The sequence below is a fragment of the Oncorhynchus kisutch genome, linkage group LG17 (assembly GCF_002021735.2).
Source record: "Oncorhynchus kisutch isolate 150728-3 linkage group LG17, Okis_V2, whole genome shotgun sequence".
NCBI lineage: Eukaryota > Metazoa > Chordata > Actinopteri > Salmoniformes > Salmonidae > Oncorhynchus > Oncorhynchus kisutch.
This window is the reverse complement of record NC_034190.2, coordinates 52178256-52194079: the sequence shown is the minus strand read 5'-3', so window position 1 is coordinate 52194079 and position 15824 is coordinate 52178256. Positions and strand designations below refer to the sequence as shown.

Sequence of the window (15824 nt, the reverse complement as noted above, 5' to 3'; positions counted from 1 at the left end):
AAATAGCAGTGGACCTGACATTTCCTTTAGCTTTCTACAACGGCAGCTGTTGCTTCAGTCTGAAGTTAAGTGACAGATTGTGTATATCACAAACATTCATTTTTACTACAGAACGCTGCACAACGCGCCTATCCTCTGCCGAAAGATCCCGAATCTTGCCTCACCGATTCCAAAGGGAGCCGAGGGAGAACCGATGCTCAGCGCATAGACGAGAGCCGCTGTTTCCATTTCACCATCGCTTTAACAGCCCTATCATGTTGGTCATTTTCCTAGTTTCCATTATTTAAACAATGACTGAGGCTGGATTCCGAACGACTTGACATGTCCGTGAAAGATATGGTATCTGGGGATTTATCACCGCAAACAAGGATTTTTTTCAATCTCATTAAAGACCAAACAAGGCGGGTACATGTTTAAATATATAGAGCGCCTACAGGCACAGTGTAGGCTACATATTTTCACATAAGATCTGTGAACGGAGAGTCCGCATATACATTCAGTTGGATATGCAAAAGGATGTATTATCACTGAAAAGATAAAGAGAGCTCTTTGCGCTGGAGACTAGAATGGTCGAAAAAAGGCGTCTCTGGTTTTGATGGAGAATCCAACAAGCAGAGCAAGATCCGTAGACCCTCAATAAAAGTGTCTTGTGCTGGAGCCTAATAAGACCACCGTTATTTTCAGAATTTAGATGTATTTACCAGTGACAGGATCCAGTTGATGACATTCACCGAGATATAAGTATTTGAAAACAGCCAACATTGTCAGCAATTCGAATTTACTCATTTGTTCTATTCTGCCAGTGTGATGGGAATTTATTGCTAAACATTGGGAGAGCTTTATGGAAAACCTGAAGACATGACATGCACACGAAAAAAGAGGAAACGATCCTTTTTGTTCTTTAAAACCTGTGTTTATTTAAGAAGTCTGCAAAAAGAGACATTATTTTTGCATTAAGATCTGGCCGATTCTATGGAGGTGACAATACCCTGTATTAATAATTTAATCTATTCTTTATGTTTTCAGTCATTTATCATTGTGGATTATATTTGGAATTGACGCTCGTTTTGTTGAACCCTCTATGCCATTTACTGTTGCTTTACTTGATTTTGAATCCTTATATATATATAATGTGGACCGCAACAAGCTCCCCAAACGGCCTAGAATAAAACCGTAAGCCTTTGTCTCGAGGACAAGTATAATACATGAGGTAAGATTTCCTTTTACCTTCCTATGCCATTTTTTAGTTTCTGTGGTTTTGTAAGTACTCCTAGGCCTCACATTGCCATGTTTTCTTCCCTCAGGTACCTGGTTAATTCGTTGAAACCCTTGTGAAACCCCTTTTTGTGCCTACAACATAGCCTATACTGTTATGATTCAGGCAGCCCCATGACGCATGCCACAGACAAACTGTAGGCTACACGTAGGCCCTTCTAATCTTCTTGTTATTATAGGCACACACACCACTGCAGATTTGAGTGGCCTTTATGTGGTATAGGCCCAATGGTAAATTATAACAGGGAACCGCATTATGGACACAGGCAGGGAGGTAGAAGAGGCCGATATCCATCGGTGGCTGTATATTATTCACTGGGCGAATGTCCATTATGACAGCATCGATACAGGTTATCTATCCATTTGCCTGGGGTGTTGGGGTACCGTCATCAGCCCTCTTTGATGAATTATTATAAACATCAACAACTGTTCGTGAATTTTGACAGGATCGGAGCTGGTTGAACACTTCATGACACAGCCTACGATATGCTCTAGGCCTATACGCAATTGTTTATGCATTTCTTTGGATTCAAACATGACGCGTCAAGCACAACACTACCCATTGTTCACGATTGTAAATAAAGTATTTTCCCCGAAGCCCCGGATGCGTTCATTCATATTCTAAAATCGTTGTTTATAATTGCATTCGGTCGGTGTTGAACAGTGTCAGAGTGATTCCGGAACCTTTGGTTGGTGAATTCCGCGTCGCCTCCTCCCACCGCGACCACGGCAGCGGTACTCGATTGCTGTTGCTATCCAGTTCTTGGCAATGGCTCAGCCCTCTATCACCAACCAACTCCCATTTCTCCAGGCCCCTCCCTTCATGAGCCATCGCTTCTCGGTATTCCCATGAAGCTCTTAGGATACGGCCTAAATATCCCTATCCTGTATATTCATTTAGCAATCAAAGTGACATACACGTGACGATGTAATCTTCCTTCTCAATGTCGTTGTTTTACTGTAGGCCTATTTTCCATCGTTTGAACACTTTTTCCACTCACCTGTTTGTAGAAAGGGGTGTGGTATCATTTGACACTTCACATGATGTAATTATGGTCATAGACGTGCAGTATGTATTCTATTTAAGCATTCACTACGGTTACATTTGTGAAATACTATAATTTACAACAGGCATGGTGGCACCTGATATATCACGTCAGTAGATAGACCAACAATAAATAGATAGATAGATAGATAGAGTCACTGAAGTCTACACACCCTTTGCACTGCCTTCACATTTGGCTGCCTTACAATGAAATCTTAAAAGGTAGTACAACACAGTTTGAGCAATTTTTGACAAAAACGATAGATATACAGTATGTTGCCCTAAGAGTTGTGTGCAAAGTTGGTATAATCTTATTCACAAAGATTCATAGCTGTAATGGCGGCCAAATGTGCTTCCACCAAGTATTACGTCTGGGGTGTGAAGACTCAGCAATCAAGGCATCTTCGTTTTTATTTTATTCATTTGAAAAGTATTCCATAATTTTTCTTCCACTTTGGAAATGTGGAGTAGGTTGTGTACATCAGTAGATGTAATTAAGGTAGCAAACATACATGATCAAGTCTTGCCATATACTTTTAAGCTGATTTGAGTCAAAACTGTAACTAGGCCACTTGGTAAGCAACGCCAATGTATATTTGGCCTTGTGTTTGAGGTTATTGTCCTGCTGGAAGGTGAATATGTCTCCTGGTGTCTGTTGGAAAGCAGACTGAACCAACAAATTCACCTTTCAGCGGGACAATAACCTAAACCACAAGGCCAAATATACACTGGCGTTGCTTACCAAGACGACATTGAATGTTCCGGAGTGGCATAGTTACAGTTTTGATCCAAATCAGCTTAAAAGTCTATGCCATTTACCAACAGGTGCCCTTCTTTGCAGGCATTAGAAAACCTTGGTCATTGTGGTTAAATCTGTTTTTGAAATTCACTGCTTGACTGAAGGACCATACAGATAATTGTATGTGTGGGGTACAGAGATAAGGTGGTCATTCAAAAAATCATGTTAAACACGATTATTGCACACAGTGTGAGTCCATGCAATTTATTATGTGACTTGTTAAGCATATTTTTACTCCTGAACTTATTTAGTCTTGCCATAACAAAGGGGTTGAATACTTATTGACTCAAGACATTTCAGTTTTTCATTTGTAATACATAAAAATAAAAAAATAAAAAATAAATAATTCCACTTTGACATTATGGGGTATTCTATGTAGGCCAGTGCCACAAAATCGCAATTTAATCAATTTCAAATTCAGGCTGTAACACAACAAAATTCGGAAAAAGTCCAGGGGCGTGAATAGTTTCTGAAGGCACTGTATGTCTTCAAAATAGCATTCACAAATTTACATTTGTGGAATACTAAAGATTACAACAGGCACTCTATTGAGTTAGATCAACAATAGCTATATACAGTTGAAGTCGGAAGTTTACATACACCTTAGCTAAATACTCAGTATACTCAACTCAGTTTTTCACAATTCCTGACATTTAATCAGAGCAAAAATTCCCTGTCTTAGGTCAGTTGGGACCACAACTTTATTTTAAGAATGTGAAATAATAGTAGAGAGAATGATTTATTTCAGCTTTTATTTCTTTCATCACGTTCCCAGTGGGTCAGAAGTTTACATACACTCAATTAGTATTTGGTAGCATTGCCTTTACGTTTTTTAACTTGGGTCAAACGTTTCAGGTAGCCTTCCACAAGCTTCCCACAATAAGTTGGGTGAATTTTGGCCCATTTCTCCTGACAGAGCTGGTGTAACTGAGTCAGGTTTGTAGACCTCCTTGCTCGCACAAGCCTTTTCAGTTCTGCCCACAAATTTTCTATTGGATTAAGGTTTGGGCTATGTGATGGCCACTCCAATTCCTTGACTTTGTTGTCCTTAAGACATTTTGCCACAACTTTTGAAGTATGCTTGGGGTCATTGTCCATTTGGAAGATGCATTTGCGACCAAGCTTTAACTTCCTGACTGATATCTTGAGATATTGCTTCAATATATCCACATAATTTCCCTCCCTCCTCATCTATTTTGTGAAGTGCACCAGTCCCTCCTGCAGCAAAGCACCCCCACAACATGATGCTGCCACCCCCGTGCTTCCCAGTTGGGATGGTGTTAATCGGCTTGCAAGCCTCCCTCTTTTTCCTCCAAACATAACGATGGTCATTATGGCCAAAGTAATATTTTTGTTTCATCAGACCAGAGGACATTTCTCCAAAAAGTACGATCTTTGTCCCCATGTGCAATTGCAAACCGTAGTCTGGCTTTTTTATGGCGGTTTTGGAGCAGTAGCTTCTTCCTTGCTGAGCGGCCTTCAGGTTATGTCGATATAGGACTCATTTTACTGTGGTTATAGATACTTTTGTACCGGTTACCTCCGGCATCTTCACAAGGTCCTTTGCTGTTGTTCTGGGATTGATTTGCACTTTTCGCAACGACATACGTTCATCTCTAGGAGACTGAACGCGTCTCCTTCCTGAGTGGTATGACGGCTGCGTGGTCCCATGCTGTTTATACTTGCATACTATTGTTTGTACAGATTAACGTGGTACCTTCAGGCGTTTGGAAATCCTCCCAAGGATGAACTAGACTTGTGGAGGTCTACATTTTTTTCTGAGGTCTTGGCTGATTTCTTTTGATTTTCCCATGATGTCAAACAAAGAGGCACTGAGTTTGAAGGTAGGCCTTGAAATACATCCACAGGTACACCTCAAATTGACTCAAATGATGTCAATTAGCCTATCAGAAGCTTCTAAAGCCATGACACCATTTTTTGGAATTTTCCAAGCTTTTCCGACTTCAACTGTATGTGGTTGAGGGTCACTTGTCTGTGTCAATAGCAGAAACTCACATTTGTTATAGTCTAATAGTTGGTACATTAACAGAGGAATAATTTTTTATAGTAGCCTACACTATTGGTGCCTCCCATTCAAGCACCACCATCCTTGTAGGACTATGTCCTATGATGTTTGAATGAATTAGTCTGTTCCAGAGCATTATATTGAGATAAATAATCTATAATCCAAATATAAGGCTCTGGACTATTAGATGTGACATCATGTGACATGGACCTTGGTGGATAGAACATTAGAATAGGCTGTAAGAAGGCCTACTGTTGGTAAGGCGCAACAAAGCCTGGAGACACCATTTTAGAGACGCAAACAAGTAGTATAATGGATGTTTGATTTGAAGAATGGGGTAGGCCTAGTTCAGGTATCCTTTCATTAACTAGCAACACAAAACTGTGACATTGTTTTGGTTTAGAAAAAAAACAAGTCCATGGAGTGTAATTCTCATGACTGATTTGGTGAGCCCATTTTAAAAGAATATCTGAAATATTATAACACAGCAAGAAATTAAAACTAGATCCTTACATATGAGAGATTGTGCATGAAAGGCAATTAACAAGAATGTAGGCCCCGTTTTTGCCATATTGAAATTGGTTTAATGTACATTTAGCTAGGTATTTCAGTTCTTATTCATTAATAGTTGTGGCCAAATATATTGGCACCCTTGCACCTTTGTTAAATAATTCCCTAGTTCTTCTACAGGGAGGTTGCTTTGCTGTCTCTGGTATTGGGGTCCTTGAATGTGCGCAAGGCATCATGATATCAGCAGATTATCAGGTGAGTCCAATGTTCAACACAGTGTCCAAAAACGGGTTCTCCATTGAAGGCTGTGTTCTTCCAGTAGGACAACGAGCCCAAACACACATCAAAAGAACACCCAGGAATGACCAGCGAATAGTCCAGATCTGAATCACTTCCAAAACCTATGGTGAGATCTGAAAACAGCAGTTAGTGGAAGGCAGCCCTCAAATACTGAAGTAGAGCAGTTTGCTGCTAAAGAGTGGGCCAAATTGCCAGTAGAAAGGTGCAGAAAGCTCATTGATGCCTACAAGAAGAGTTTGTCTGCAGTTATCTTGGCCATAGGGTGTGCAACCAAGTACTAGGTCCGGAGTGCCAGTCATTCTGTCCTTGCCATTGTCTGTATTTTCAAAATTAAAATGGTAAACTTAGGTTTACAAAAATACAATTGGTTTTGAAATGTTGAAAATCTAATAACAAGGTGTGGAGACAACACTTTTTTTCTATTTAAACTTATTTTAGAAGAAATAGGAAACTATTTAAGAAAAGTGCAAGGGTGCCAATATATTTGACCGCAACTGTATCGGTGTTGCTGTGCAATAACATGGGTGTTATTTTGAATGAAGGAGGACTGGGGTCACCAAGGAACACTGGGACACGAGGAACTGCGGTAGCACTTCGTAATAACTAAGGTATGCTTAGAAATTATTCTAAATGTGTATAATGATTGTACTCTATGTATAAATTATTCATGTTTATTAAGAAGGTTATTCTAAAGTGTTATCATATACTGTCAGAACTAGCTATGGGTGCCAAATTTCAGGGCATAATATTCATTTGAAAATACTTACCAAGTATTTAACTGGTTATTCTGTCAAAGCAAATGTTGCCAAAACTATTGTGATGGTAACACACTAACAGCTTTTTACACATTTCATAATTGGACAAAAGACACTGAACGTGGCAAGCTACATTTGCCATTGTATTACAAGGCACAAGAAAATATAGACTAGAACGTATTTATCCATCCAAGGATGGAAATTTGTCTTTGGTATCATCAGTGAACTATGCGCTTGACACACCATACTCTACATAAACACATATATATATATATATGTATATATATATATGTATGTATGTATGTATGTATGTATGTATGTGTATTTTTAATGCTAAACCCGCTAGAAATAGCATTTGACCTTGTGGGGACCAATCAAATGTACCCAGTTGGTAAATTTTTTGTTAGTGTACTATTCATGAGGGAACTTCTGGTGCCCATAAGTATAGTTAAAAACGAACACGCACGCTGCTGCTGTTACTACTGTGTATTATCTATCCTGAGGCCTTGTCACTTCACCCCTATTTATATGTACACAACATAGCTACAGTTGAAGTCGGAAGTTTAAATACACTTAGGTTGGAATCATTAAAACTTGTTTTTCAACCACCAAATTTCTTGTTAACAAACTATAGGTTTGGCAAGTTGGTTAGGACATCTACTTTGTGCATGACACACAATTGTTGTATGTATGTATGTATGTATGTATGTATGTATGTATGTATGTATGTATGTATGTATGTATGTATGTATGTATGTATGTATGTATGTATGTATGTATGTATGTATGTATACATACTAACAAAATACAGACCTTTGAGATGTTGACAATGAGCAATTGAAAAGGTTGTCAGCATACCACAGTAAGTATGTTTTGTATACATACATACATACATACATACATACATACATACATACATACATACATACATACATACATACATACATACATACATACATACATACATACATACATACATACATACATACATACATACATACATATATATATATATAATAATATATAATATAGTATATAATAAAATATATAATAATAATAAATACATACAGCAGGCTTATTTATACACATTCATACCTGACCTCTAACCTTATTGTACCTTTGGATACAGAGTAGCTAATACAACATCTTTCTGCTCCGATTCATATTCTCCACTAATAACTGAACACAACTCAGTTTATCATGTGTTACTTTCATTGGCCTTCTCATATTTTATGCGTGCCTCAGAAAAAATGAAACCATCAGTATTCTCTACACAATATTCTAGACATTTTGGGCCGGTTTCCCAGACAAAGTTTAAGCCTTGACTTAAAAGTATGCTCACTCGAGAATCTCCGTTTAATTCACTTTTTACTCCTGGACTAGGCTTAAACTGTGTCTGGGAAACTGACACTAAGTTTAGTGTCAGTATGTCACTGCTGGAAGGACTGTGTTGGTGGGTGTCTTATTTGTTGCTGATCATATCTGAAACTTTCCAATGCCCCCACCATTCCTCACAACAGTTCTTACAGTCTTATACACACACAAACGCACGCACAGCATAAGGCAGAGTGGTCCTGTAGCTTAGCAACAAGCTGCTGTAATTACTGTGACAGAAATACATTAGTATGCCTGCACTGAAACAATGGGCCTGAGCCCTTCTCTCTTTTTGGCTCATACTCCATAATCATCACCTGTGCATTTCCCCCGATCACTCTCGAAGCGTTCATCAATACAAATGAGGGTGGTGGCATGGTCAATATAGATTGACTCCACTCACACTCATATACAAGCGCGCACACACACCTACGCATGCACACTACTGAGCTATCAGACATACTGTATATCTCATGTGTCACTGTGCAATGCAACCTCTTTTGGAAATGCCTCATCAGTGGTCCCCAAAGTGACTGCACCTATGAGGCTTCAGCAAGCAAATCCCGTTAGTTTTTTCTTCCCGATCTGCTTCACACACACCAACCCTCATACTCACAGAGAATCCCTCCCCACACTCTCTCACACACACACACACACACAGAGAAAAAGGATATAAGGTGTTGTAGCCTAGCAACAAGCGAGGTAATTACCGTGACAGACTAGTTGCTGGCAGGCCATGTAGCGTGTGGAGAAAACAGCTGATCTGATTGGTGCTAAGGGGGAAGGAGAAGATGTTCCACAGCATGCTACAGCAGATGCCTATGTGAGCCCTGTTTCGCCCATTGGAAAAACAATTGATTGATTCCGTGGGACAAATTATTTGTGTAATACTGAGGATGGTGTTTTCAGACGTGAACGTCTATCTCTACTATTATGACAATCGATTCTGTATTATGTTTGAAGATAGGGGCTTTAGTACAGGAACTTTATTTTGGGATAAACCCAGATGGGATAGACTTAACAAATTTTTCATCTTTATGTGAAAAACATATGTTCTTATTACCGTGTACTTTGTCTGTAATTACAGGTAGTTACATGGTTGGGGAGGATGTCCACATTTCTTTCACATTTCATACTCTTACCTAACTGCATATTGGCCTAGCGCAGTTAGGTAATCACTGGATATAATAACCACCACTTCCTGGAAATGCTTTCTGATATAAAACAAACTGGAATCATAAAAGCAATGTATTGTAATATTAGAAAAGCCTCAAGTCACACACGTGAAGTCACAGCTCTCATATTTAACCTTATACGGTATATTCCCTGCAAATGCTTACACTGTATTATCCCCCAGTGATGTCAGACCAGGATGCCCATCCAAACTTAATGCTTATTGTTCATACTTCCTGTTTACAGGAGCTGACGCTGTAAGAACAAGAGGCACCGAGGGGTAGCGCTACAGGAAACGAGGGGCTCAGTGCAAAATGGGGCAATGCAGAGTGAAGCACTCTGGTTCCATGTGAGCTCCAGAGAAGAGGCAACCACGAGGACGAACGAAAGGGCAGCTGGAGGAGGAGGAGGTGGCGGTGGAGGAGGAGAGGGAGAAGGAAGAGGGGTGGATTTCAGGAGAAAAGAGGGCTTGACACGGGAGCCAAAGGGATGGCCAATGGCAACGAGAGCAGCGAGGGGCTTGGTGGTCCCATGGCTGCAGTGGTGGCCACGACGGGAGGAATGGCAGTCGGGGGCCCATCGTCGGTCGTGTCCACATACATCAAACTGGTCCTACTGGGTCTGATCATCTGCATCAGCCTGGTGGGCAACCTGGTGGTGTCTCTGCTGGTCCTCAGGGACCGGGCCCTGCACAAGGCCCCATACTACTTCCTGTTGGACCTGTGCCTGGCCGACACCATCCGCTCGGCTGTCTGCTTCCCCTTCGTGCTGGTGTCCATTAAGAACGGCTCGGCCTGGACCTACAGCGTGCTCAGCTGCAAGGTGGTGGCCTTCATGGCCGTGCTCTTCTGCTTCCATGCCGCCTTCATGCTCTTTTGCATCAGCGTGACACGTTACATGGCCATCGCCCACCACCGCTTCTACTCCAAGCGCATGACCTTCTGGACGTGCGTGGCAGTGGTGTGCATGGTGTGGACGCTGTCAGTGGCCATGGCCTTCCCACCCGTCTTTGATGTGGGCACCTACAAGTTCATCCGCGAGGAGGACCAGTGCATCTTCGAGCACCGCTACTTTAAGGCAAACGACACACTGGGCTTTATGCTGATGCTGGCCGTGCTGATCTTGGCCACGCACGTGGTCTACATGAAGCTGCTGCTCTTCGAGTACAAGCACCGCAAGATGAAGCCTGTCCAGATGGTGCCAGCCATCAGCCAAAACTGGACCTTCCACGGACCTGGCGCTACCGGCCAGGCAGCAGCCAACTGGATCGCAGGCTTTGGCCGGGGCCCCATGCCACCCACCCTGCTGGGCATCCGGCAGAACTTGCACAACCAGAACCGGCGCCTGCTGGGCATGGAGGAGTTCAAGGCAGAGAAGCAGCTTGGCAGGATGTTCTACGTGATCACCCTGTTGTTCCTGGTGCTTTGGTCGCCCTACATAGTGGCCTGCTACTGGCGGGTGTTTGTCAAGGCCTGCACCATACCGCACCGATACCTCTCCACCACCGTATGGATGAGCTTTGCCCAGGCAGGGGTCAACCCCATCGTCTGCTTCTTCCTCAACAAGGACCTGAAGAAGGGGCTCCTGGCCCACCTGCCAGCCTGCTGTAGGACTAAACCTCATCTGCCCCGAGAGCCTTACTTTGTCATGTGAGGGGGACGGTGGGCGGTTGTTACCTGGGGAGGGTGTGGAGGGGCGGTGGCAGGGATGTCTGTGAGTGGTTAGGATGGCATGAGGGACCATTTTAGTTGTTGTGGCCTTTGATTTTAAAAAAATTCTTTCCTTTTTTATAAATGGCCTTGGTCAGGAAACAAATTTAAGAGAGGGATTCCTTCTACACACAGACAGAATACGAGACTAAACCAACAACTCAAACAGTCTAACTCAGATGCATGTTTGTATTCTTCATTTTAATGTGGAACCTATGAAACTGGTAGGCAGTCTTTAAACAGGCGAGGCCAAGAGAATGATCATTCTGGGCCTGCTATTGTGAAAGAGATTGAAGTGAGGGTGACAGTTTTTCTGTAGGTTGTGGGGACAACCTGGTCATATTTCTCAGTCACTCCCTCATCTGTTCTCTCAGACCAAAAATGTCAGATGGTCCTCTGACAATTTGCTAGTGAATGACTAATAGGAGAGTGTTCTAGCACTGCTTCCTTCCTTCATCCACTTGAATCAGTCAAACAGAGAAATTATGAGTTTTGTACAAATAGCATATTCAGGCACTGTTGGCTTCATTTGGAGTTTATTTGGGGTTTCTATTACATTCTAATTTGGTCTAACACTTCAGATGAGTACACTATTGGATATGGGAAAATTTTAAAAGAGCTGCCATCGAGAACAGTTTGATCTTGTGTTCATTAGCGTTTAACAGAAATGAGCAGATAATAATTGTGAAGTGCTAATAGGCAGACAGAATTATGAAATGCATGTTAAGCTGATATGTGTAATCACATGATTTCTGAGGATAACTTAAACAGACCAATGCCCCAATCAGTGACAAACTGAGAACTTGAGACCACACAAAAATCTATGATAAATTGACAGAAAATGCTCCATGCTCTTGCCAAATTCCTTTTGCTGTAGGTGGTATTGTTGCAGATGACTGAACCTTAGAATTTTTTTTCTTCAATCTGAATTTTTTTTTAAAGACAGTTGATAGAAAATGTTCATAAAACCTAAACCAGAATGTTTAGATCTTCAGATAGGATAAAGTTCATCACTTCACATGAAGGTCTTTGTAGAGAGGTGGGGGAAAATTCAGCCCATTTATATTTTTGCACACAGGAATTGAGGAATTGATAAATCCTTTTTTTTTCTTAACATGATTTAGACTTGAACCAGAATGCTAACTAAGTGTAGGCCGGGACACAGAGATTGTAATATCTTAAGTGAATGTCAAGCAGAGGTCTGGAACATGATACTATCCCTTCGTGGGTACAAATGTACATTTATTTTAGTTTTCAAAATGCTCTAATGTTGTCTGCAAACAATAACAACAACAAAAACTAACAATAACAATGAAGCTACAGATAACTGAATTGTTATTTCTATTATCTGCATTATGGCCTTACTCTTCGCTCTCTCTCTCAAAACAAAAGGTTTGTTTATAACCAATGCAAGAAAGAGTTGACAGCTGTATGCCTCTGTGTGTTAAAGTAATAAACATAAAAGAGATTATTCCAACGAATGGGGAAACACAAAACTGTGTAATTAATTATTTTCGGAGGACACATCTCTCCCCCTCGCAACCTTAAAAAAAAAAACACCAGTCAAAAACTTTAACAAGGATGGTAATAAAGAAAGAACGCTTGCCGAATTGTAACACAGGAGTGTGCAATTGTGTGTAAAGGACAGAGGAAACTTTAATCCAACATCGACAATGAATGGAATTAACAAAAGCCCTTCCTGGATTATTGTGGATTTATTTTAGACTTTTTGTTGTTGTTTCTTTTCTTATCAGTCAGTGTGGGGGGGGGGGGGGGGGTTGTGTATTGATCTGTGAAAACAAGGATTAAAAAAATGTGTGTGGATTTTGGGGTTGGCTTTTGTTGGGGAGGTAAGGAGGGAGACCGGGTGTGATTTTTTGATAAGCAGAAATGCCTGACAGTGCTTTTTTAGTTGCTTCAGGCAGACTATCTTTTGTAAATTATCTATGACCTCCGTACTATTTAATGTGTATTATATGGACAATGGACTGACTTGGAATTGAGGGGGGGAGAAGGGGGTTCCTGGTCATCGCATTTTTACAACACGTGTGTGTGAGTGTTTCTGTACGCAAGTATGAATGTGCGTATGTTTAGAGGCTAGAGGGATGGAAACAAAGGACATGTGGGAAATAGGAATGGCCAGAAATTTTGCATTTTGAAATGACACTCCTGCAAATGCTTATTCAGTCTTTTTCATCCTCAGCCTGTTCCTGACACAGAGAATTGAATGTGCTAAAACCAATGAGGTTCATTCAAAAAATCTGAGGCGAGTGTCTTCTTAAACCATTCAACTGCAGAGCCTCAAGAGGTAGCCAAATAACATTTTATACACATGCAGTTCCTCTAAATTGGACTACAGAGCCTTCTATCTCAATGGAGATTCTGTTCTTGCATACATGTATGGGAATATGAAGGGTGAAGTCCGTTTGAGCTTGTGTCTTGGGGCGAATGGTTCTATCCACATAGCTTCTATGATTATTGCACTCTTATTAAGTTCCAATGTGTCTCAGTGAAAGGAATAACTTTTATACATGATCCTGGCTTGGGGTTTGAAATTTGAAATACACTGAGTTATGTTGGTCATAGAACTAACATTCTAATACTTTCCGTATTTCTCATTTCTGCCTCTTCTGTAGTGTTTTGACTTTGCAAAAGCCCAAAGCCAGCCAAAACCCAATTTGACATCTGAATGTCTTATTTAATAACTCACTGATTTTACAGTGTGGCTGTAGTTATTATGACTCTGTATGTGGAGAGACTACATTATGGATGAAAAGAAACGTAAAGACAGAAAAAGCTGTCTCAGACACATGTGCAACCACAGTGTTATTATACATTAAATCTATGAAAAGACAAGACTCGTAAGGATAGTCCTATATGTCTCTGAATAGTAGAACAAATCCTGAATCTCAGAACTGAAATACTTTTGGACTTTGCCCTTTAAGCTGAACCACAAAATGTCAAAGCTCCCCCCCAAAAAATCTGCAGTTGAATATCAAATCTAAAATAGCAGAGGTTTGAAGGATACCTATGTAAATGTCTTTGGGCCCCTATATATCTTGGAAGTCAGAGGGTGTGGTTTCCATATATTTTCTGTATTATATAAAAAAATAAAAACTGCCTGAGCTGTTTAAGCACGTCTCTGGCCATTTATGATTTTTTGTCATTGGTTTTTGTAATGAAAAATTAATTTCCTTTGAAACTATTGACAGATTGCAATGACTAAACGTAACACATTCCTTATGTGCAGGAGATAAGAACACATTATCTAAAAGTTAGGAGCTTGTAACAAAGTTATTCTATGCTGTGAATGCAAACATAAGACACCCAAATTCGCCAACCAGTCGTCGAGACATGGCTCCGGTTATAAAACATTGTCAGCTACAGGTAACTGACAAAATAAAAAGGTAACACCAACATAAAGTGTATTTATAGAGTTGGTCCACCACGAGCCAATCAGCTTCAAAGAATCTTGGCATAGACCCTACAAGTATCTGGAACTCTATTGGAGGGATGTGACAAACTCAATAATTTGGGTGTTTTGTTGATGGTGGTGGAATACACTGTCGCAGGTGCTGCTCCAGAATCTCCCATAAGTGTTCAATTGGGTTGAGATCTGGTGACTGAGACGGCTTTGGCATTTGGTTTACATTGTTTTCATGCTCATCAAACCATTCAGTGACCACTCGTGCCCTGTGAATGAGGGCATCGCCATGATAGCCAAAATAATGGCCTGCCCAGAATTTTTAATTGCTTAATAATTATCTCAGGAACCACACCTGTGTGGAAGCACCTGCTTTCAATACACTTTGAATCCTTAATTTACTCAAGTGTTTCCATTATTGGACTCACAATTGTTTTTAGCCCACGCAACAGAAAGAGGACATAACCCCACCCCAAAAGTATGATGTCAAAGGGTTACAAGATACCATCTTGTACAGTTAATACAGTTAAAGGCAGTAAATATACGGTCTTCCTTTCCCATGCGTTATCCATCTTCATAAGGTCACCAAGTTGCAAAGAGTTTACAAAGCCCCAGATTAGCCCACTTGTGGAAAGGTTGGAAAGAGGCTCATGATCAGCTTGCAGAACCGTCACATTAAGTTTCAACTTTTGATGCCATCTTTCCTTTATACTAACTTTCAGCATCAAACTTGCAAAGCTTCCTCACAAATGTATACTGAACAAAAATATTAAAAGCAACATGTAAAGTGTTGGTCCTAGGTTTCATGAGCTGAAATAAAAGATCCCAGAAATGTTCCATATGCACAAAATGCTTATTTCTCTCAATTTTTTTTGCACAAATTTGTTTACATCCCTGTTAGAGAGCATTTCTCCTCTGCCAAGATAATCCATCCACCTGACAGGTATTGCATATCAAGAAGCTGATTAAACAGCATGATCATTACACAGGTGCCCCTTGTGCTGGGGACAATAAAAGGCCACTCTAAAATGTGCAATTTTGTCACACAACACAAGGTCACAAATGTCTCAAGTTTTGAGGGTGCGTGGTGACTGCAGGAATGTTCACCTGAGCTCTTGCCAGATAATTTTATGTTAATTTGACTACCATAAGCCAACCTCCGTCATTTTAGAGAATTTGGCAGTACGTCCAACCAGCCTCAGAACCGCAGACCATGTGTAACCCCGCCAACCCAGGACCTCAACCTCTGACTTCTTCAACTGCGGGATCGTCTGAGACCTGCCACCCAGACAGCTGATGAAACTGTGGGTTTGCACAACTGAATAATTTTTGCACAAACCGTCTCAGGGAAGCTCATCTGCATGCTCGTCGTCCTCACCAGGGTCTTGACCCGATTACAGTTCGGCCTCATAACAGACTTCAGTGGGAAAATGT

General features: G+C 40.9%; 1 protein-coding gene across 2 annotated transcripts; it reads left to right on the top strand.

Moving 5' to 3' along the window:
- LOC109907878 (probable G-protein coupled receptor 173) lies at positions 1-14100 on the top strand. Of its 2 annotated transcripts, XM_031794043.1 has the most exons (4): positions 1-1210; positions 5836-5910; positions 6498-6563; positions 9504-14100. In XM_031794043.1, the coding sequence occupies exon 4, from the start codon at positions 9747-9749 to the stop codon at positions 10908-10910; it is 1164 nt and encodes a 387-aa protein (XP_031649903.1). In that variant the 5' UTR covers positions 1-1210; positions 5836-5910; positions 6498-6563; positions 9504-9746; the 3' UTR covers positions 10911-14100. The 2 variants fall into 2 exon arrangements, with proteins under 2 accessions (XP_031649903.1, XP_031649902.1); XM_031794042.1 differs by lacking the exon at positions 5836-5910.
- The last annotated feature ends 1724 nt before the right edge of the window (positions 14101-15824 follow it).

Bases quoted from the DNA above. Each gene is read 5' to 3' on its own strand.
- LOC109907878 (XM_031794042.1), top strand. From the start codon at position 9,747: ATGGCCAATGGCAACGAGAGCAGCGAGGGGCTTGGTGGTCCCATGGCT.